At 29.9% G+C, this 7,207-nt stretch overlaps 1 protein-coding gene across 7 annotated transcripts in view; it reads left to right on the top strand.

Annotated features, from left to right (window-relative positions):
- Positions 1 to 7,207, top strand: part of mino (glycerol-3-phosphate acyltransferase mino) — a 43,085-nt gene that overhangs the window by 13,870 nt on the left and 22,008 nt on the right. For 2 of the 7 annotated variants that reach the window (XM_088200643.1, XM_088200644.1), the window contains exon 2: positions 6,052 to 6,136. The exons of 2 other annotated variants lie outside the window; for them this stretch is intronic. Coding sequence is in view for 3 of the 5 variants with exons in the window: in XM_088200638.1 (XP_088056764.1) it covers positions 3,889 to 3,950 (62 nt within the window). In the remaining 2 variants the exon portion in view is untranslated. Of the gene's footprint in view, positions 1 to 3,727; positions 3,951 to 6,051; positions 6,137 to 7,207 lie in introns of those variants that run through there. 3 more of the 7 variants (XM_088200638.1, XM_088200639.1, XM_088200637.1) reach the window with 2 other exon arrangements.

The following is a 7,207-nucleotide window of genomic DNA, read 5'->3' as shown; positions in this document are numbered from 1 at the left end:
GATAAATTGCTATAACCTTTGCTGATAACAGCTTGACATTGGCTAAGCTCGTGGATAACGAAATGACGCTCGTATCGTTGTTCTCTTTGTGGGATTATTTTTATACAATTATTGTCATCTTGTTTTTAATCGATTTTAATAAAAAATACTTTATGCGATATGCGATAAGTCCTGTGATTTTCATTGTTTTTTTCGTTGTTGTTTTACATTTTAGTTATTTGTATGCTAATCTGATGCCCGTTCCATTGTTTTATGTATATTCGTACTTTTACTTCGACGCGTTTTTTCATTCAAATTGTTTTGGACCACAATTGCCATTTCCACTTTTTAACATATTGTCACTGTAATTGCAGTATGATGGGAAGTAATTTATCACAATTTTTCTACTTTTTTTAATATGCTGATGTAATTGTTGAGTTTTTTACTCAAACGTTATGATAATGTGAAGTTCTTTGATAACGCATATAATAAATTATTATATAGAGGTATTGAACTACATATTTCGTCATTGTTTTTTTTTTGCCATAATATACGTATGAATGTGTGTATACTATATTATGTTAAAATGTAGCAATACATGTATATAAATCTAACCAGAAATTTATTAAACATATTTGTTAGTAATTAAAATATAATTATAACTGTTGAAAAATCAACTGAGTAAATTAAAAAAAGATGAATAAATTATTTTGTATTATACAGCTATGATCACTTGAAAGTTGACATGGCGGATCTTACACGTATTTTGATTATTTTTTCAACTTTGATGCATTTTTTACACGTTTTTGAATTTTTAATCGATAACTATAATTGTTAACTTTCGTTTTCCGTTAATACTAGTAAAAAATACGATTATTGCAAAATTAGGAGTGTATAATTACGTCAATTCAGGGAAACGTGTATTTTTTTCGTCGCCCCAGCAAGTGCATAGTGGCGAGCCTCCAACTCAACACGTGCGCGCGACCTTTTTTTTGGTTCTATTCATAGAAAGCAATATCGAGGACATTTAAAAATTAGAAGCTTGTAAATAAAACACTTTTATAACATATTAACAAAATTATTTTGACGTAATTTCACCTTTTTTTAAAATAAATTCTTGTATTTTGCCTGGCATCGATAAATACAGATTTTAAATTATTTTAAGATCGATCTCTTCTTCCCACACGTCCATGATACGTTTTTTCTGCTCGGCTAAATTTTTTATGTTAATGCTGTGATTCGAATTAGCTCTGAATTGTGTAATCTATATATAGAGGATTAATTTAGTGCAAGTTTAAATGTAATAACTGTAATTAGACTCAGAGAACGAGCTCCATGGCATGGCGCAGAATCGTCTTGCATAATGGGTTCAGCAGTATGTTGGGAAAGTTCTTCAAGGGTTGGAATAAAGTCGTTTTATACAACCAATTTATGTATTTTTGCATTCATGCCCAATCCATAAGCTGTCATGTACCCCCAGATCATCACATAGGGCGAGTGTTTGATGAATCGATTAATGCATAAGGGATGAAATCTTTCGCTTATTCTACGGCGCACAGTCATTTACAATCTGCTCCAAACAGATTAAATTTGGATTCGTCGGAGAAAGTCACTCTTCTCCAATCTTCGACAGTCCAATGGCGATGAGCTTTATCTCATTCGAGACGATTATTTTTCATTTTCTCAATAAATAGTGTTTTTTCATTGTGTTTCGCGCTTTAAATCCAGCTTTAACCAAACGTCTACTCACTGTCCGTTTCGAAATATTCAATTTTGAAGTAGAATGCAATTCTGTTTGTAGTTCAGCAGCAGTTTTGAATCTATATTTTTTTATGATATCCTTTATTCTGCGGTCTTCTCAAGTCTTTACGCTTCCGACCACGCCCTTGCACCCTCTCTAGAATTTCTGTTTCACGATATTTTTTAACACATTTTCGAATAGCAGGACCACTAAATCCCACTCTTCGTGCTATCTCTAGAATTGAAACTTTTTTTAGAGATCAGCAATTATATTAGATTTTACCGTTTTCGACATTTGTTTAGATCTCTCCATGATTTTGGGTTTGTCTTTACATAACCGAGGCTAACGTGCAACTGAGGAGGCTTTACAAGTTAAAATATCTTGTGAATTATTACCACATCATAAAAAATACAATGGAACAAATTTTAAGGAAAGAATACATTTTAAAAATAGAATTTGTGAAATATTGTCTATGAAACTTTCAATTGCCCTCAGCTGTACATGGAATTCGATTTATAAACTGCTTCTAAACTTTTTTGAATCGATTCTGTCTAGTACCAATAATAATATTGTTTTCTTTATAAGTAATACAGATTTACTATTAATATAAAATTCATTATTTTATTATTTTACACCCATTAAAAAACGGTAGTAAATATTTTTTTATTAAGTGCAGTTTTAAATTGTTTTTGACATTGGCCGTACAATTTGTGAAAAAATAAATATAGTTCTCGTCGTAGTACCGCGTCATGAAATCTTTTAGTCGTCTCGAAGATATGGTTAAACGCTTGGGATTCAGATGATCTAACTCGATCCGATCGACAGATCGAAGGAAAGCAGATTTTTTCATCGGTTTTATAAGAATTGTCTGAACTTTATTTTATCTTATTATATAAGTCGAATGTGAAGTGATGGTTCTAGACAAAAACAAATCTAAATTTTTTAACGGAAGTGATTCAGTACGACCTTGTTTGCCTTAATATTGGGAAATAAGAGAAGTTCAATGTCTTACCAATGCGATGATTCGGGGTGGAACCAGTCTTTTTATTATTGTCTGCGTAACATGTCTTATAAAAGGAATTGGGTGTTTCATATATTAATGCATGTGATAAATATTTTTTTTTACTTTCTGAGACGTTGAATGGTAGAAGGAGGGGGAGGGGCAGACTTTTTATTAGCTTTTCTTTCTAGGCAGTTTATACTGTTTATTTGTTTTACATGTATTATGGCAAATTATAATAAATTAAATTTTTGGTATTTATAAAAATAAATACAACATATAAGCCTTTAACATATTATTTATTTTTAATTTTTGGTATTTATAAAAATAAATACAACATATAAGCCTTTAACATATTATTTATTTTTACGGTAACCGAGCAAAGAAGATAATTTTAAGCTCTTCAATTTCATAATATTTATATATTATCTTTATTTTTATACATTACATATGTTCGCACGAAAATAAAAAAGCCGAGACGTTGACCTCAATAATAATTGAGCGGATGATTTTTTGCTCTTTATTATTATTGATTATATGAAATTATAAATTTAGGTTTTTATTTATTATTATTCTAAATATGAAATAATCATGTGACATTGATCATTTATTATTAAAATAACAAGATGGAAGCGATTTAGCGAAATCATTAAAACTTCATTATTCTGTCAGCTTTATCCGCGGATTGATCAGTAAGTCAGGAATAATGTTATCCTAGATCTTATATTTGGATTTTGAACCAAGAGATATATTGCTTATCGAGCTGGCAACTGTTTTCGGAAGTCGATTGTTTTTCTCTGGTACATGTGCTACCTGTTGCGTATATGGTCTAAAAAGTCATTTGATGTTACTTCTATTTCATCTATCTCCGATTGGCGCAACCTCTCCCATCTATCTACACAGATGTCGGTGATGACGGTGACGAATCGTTACTGTTTTTGTTGTGTTATCAGCGCACATCGCTATCTCAGCCGCATTATTACTGTTGACAATTGTGTGCTTATGACAGTGGATCCAATGGCTCCATGAGATTCGGACGAGCGACATCGATGTACTCCTGGAGCGCTATTGATTAGCATTGTTAGTTAATTAAAACTTAAACAAAGTGACAGCCGATCAGCTGATTCTGTACATAAAACTAAGTGTGTGTGTGTTATAAAACGTCAACATGCTCTCGCTACTGCCGATGATCTTTCTCAGCGGGCTGATGTACTGGTTCTACAAGTATAAGTTAGTACTTTTGACCATTGTTTATTTTATAATATACATATTTTTGCATATTGAAGGTCGACGAATGAATATTTCGCACAATTCCAAAGTTCGCGATATCTGTTCACAATGAAAGTTGTGTACTTTGCATCGCATTAATCAAAATAATTTAATAAACGCGAATCTAATTTGTCGGTTAGGTTATCTATACTTCCATGTAATTATTTTCGACTAATAAATAAACAATTAGGCTAGGTTAGGTTCGGATTTAATTCAATATGAATGTCGCTTTGTGTTTCGATGATCGTACGACAAAAGACCAACAAACGTTGGCGAATTGTTCAATTGGCGCAATAATCGTGAAAGTGAATCATTATTGAATTACTGAAAGACATGTGCATACAGTACGGTACTCGTCAGAAAAAAACTGGCGATTTAAATTAAATAATTGTGGCTCAAATATAGTGATGTGTACGGTGCCGGGCTCGTTTAATAGCAACGGAATCAAATTTTATCATTCATAAAAATAGTACAGTTATACTAAAATGTCAATGAATATAATGCCGAATATTATAAATAATTTATATAAGAAACACTACATACATATATCTAAAAATAATACACTGTTTATAAAATACAACAATAATATTCTCACGCTTTTATTTCAATTATCTATTATTGATATATATTATTTGCAAAAATGAGTTATTTAGTTGTTAATAGTCCATAACGCTGTCGTTCCGTGATACTTAATTGTCATTGATTCGATGAACTATATAATTGATCTTAGAATCCGAAGTGAAAGTTAGTGGTTCTGACGACGACCAATCAATCAATAGATCAGTGGTTAGTATCGGATTAGAGTTCGTTGAGGTTGCGTTTCAAAGATTGATCTATTTTATAGTGAATTCAATTTGATTGGTTTGCTCTAAATTTTATAGTATATTTAAAAATAGCCTGAATATCTTGAACATTTTGGTTGGTACATTGACTCCCTTAGAACTACATAATAAATGTGAATGTTACATTATTTTATTTTAATAGATCGGTAAAATTTATATAATATGTCTATTTTATACATATTTTAATATACAATAATTTAAAATAACTGATAATACTATCAGCTAACTTTGTACGAAGCCGAGAGCCGACAAAGCTCTTTTGAATACAATTGTATACCGATACTTTGTGAGCAGTTTAAAAATTTGCTAGGATATCGTCATGATCATCGATAAATTCTAAATATCATGTTACTAAATGTAATATATGAACAATTCAGAAATCGCAGTTAGTGAAGCAATTTCTTTTGTTAATATTTGATTTATAAGTATTTTTTTTATTTATTTAGCTTAATAGCTAATTTTTACATCAAACAAATTTTAATTAAACATACATAATTTATATAATATAAACAGAAAAAAATACTTAATATTATATTATAAGAAAGATAAGGACGACGTAGTCCGTAACATCTCAGACTAGTAATTCTGAGGTTGCGGGTTCGAGCTCCGGCAGTGGCACTCAAATTTTTATTTATAAAAAATGCGCTATTATTAAAAAAACCGGCCTCAGCTGCAGTAACATCTATTGATTATAAATTGTATAGCACATAATAATTTATAATTAATATAGATGTCACCGATACCCAGACTTGACGATACGTCCGTATCAGTAAAATAATGAAATAGTTTAAAAGTGTATCACCGCGAAAGCGGAACAATTATATGCTTTTGTTAAATGCTGCCTACTGTTTGTGATTTCTGAACAAAGTATATGAGCATTAAAATGCCGCCCTTTCACCCAAATTTTATTATAACTAAAGCACGTTATATTATTATTTATGCTTAGGTTTTATTTTCTGCTGCAATAATTCCTGATACTACATTCCCAAATTAGAGCTTTTCAAAACGCATATTATCATTTTACTCCGTGTGATATTGCTTATGCTAATTCTGAGATGTTTTATTACAATTTTGTGTGATTACATCCATACTTTTATCATGTTTTCGAATTCCTTATAAATACACTTTGTAATCGCATGAATTGAATAAATACTAACACAATTTATTTTTGATACAATTTCTCCAAAGGTTTTATTTCGAACATATTGTGGTCTTTTCAGCCGAATGAATCCTTTTCGATGTAAGATTTGGTTCCGCATGGAAAACTGGGATCCCGGGGTCCGGAAGAGAAACCCTACTTGTGAGGTAAAATGTCCATACATAATAATATATGTATATTAACAATTTTTATTTACTTTATTATTTACATATAATACACACATGTGTACATACTACATATTATATGATAGCATCGTTATATTATTATCAATTTTTAAATTGATTTGTTCGTTAATTTTTTTATTCAATACACGTGTGTTTATCTTACAGATATGAATGATATTTTAAATATAGGTATATCTAAAATTAATAATACTTAAAATAAAAATACATTAAGCCTTTTTCATCGATGTGAGGACTTGATGAACTTGTTTTTTATGTTTTAAGCATTGATGGTTCATGAGATAACAGCGTTTTTGTGGTAAAATTAAAAAAAAAAAATATTAGCAATCTGTGTATTTAAAATCGAATATTATATGTCGTTGTTTTAAGTTATATATCCAATACTTATTTTTCTTCCAGCATTATCTAATTTTATTACTGTGAACGTGTTGTTGATGATATGTCGTTATTTTAATTTAATTTTAATGATATAAATACAGATTTAATGTTTTAAATTGCACGCGCTGAACGCATGCACGATCGATGCAAAATAATTCCATTTATTATAATATATTGACGCAAATATCTAGCGATGCACTTTTATTATCATATGCTATATTATTACAAATCTAAAACCTTTGATCTTCCATACATGTTATCGTATCTTTAGTTTCGTGAACTTTTGCAAACATGTATCGGTTATTTTCCCTTGTATCTCAAAACAATTTTATCGCTAATTTATCATTGATGTTGATCTTGATCTGTTCGAGTTTTTTTTATCTGATACGAATGACGCAACATACAAACATGTAATTTTAATTTCGATTTAGAAAAAATGTTTGTATTGTTATAGAATCTTGTTCAAAGTACAACAATGTGACCAGGTATTTTAATTCGTATTAAAAATATACGTATCGTATTACTAGGTCTTATACACACATGCGAGGGATATTCGATACAAAGTTTAAGATTGCTATTTATATATAAATACACTTATTAAAATTTGTCAATCTTAAACGCATTTCAAAACGATTTTTTAACGAGTACATCAGTGAC

Source organism: Plectrocnemia conspersa, unplaced genomic scaffold (genome assembly GCF_051122295.1).
Source record: "Plectrocnemia conspersa isolate PC_06_02 unplaced genomic scaffold, ASM5112229v1 ptg000012l, whole genome shotgun sequence".
NCBI classification, from domain to species: domain Eukaryota; kingdom Metazoa; phylum Arthropoda; class Insecta; order Trichoptera; family Polycentropodidae; genus Plectrocnemia; species Plectrocnemia conspersa.
The sequence above is the reverse complement of the archived record's forward strand: the minus strand, read 5'-3'. Positions and strand labels throughout refer to the sequence as shown.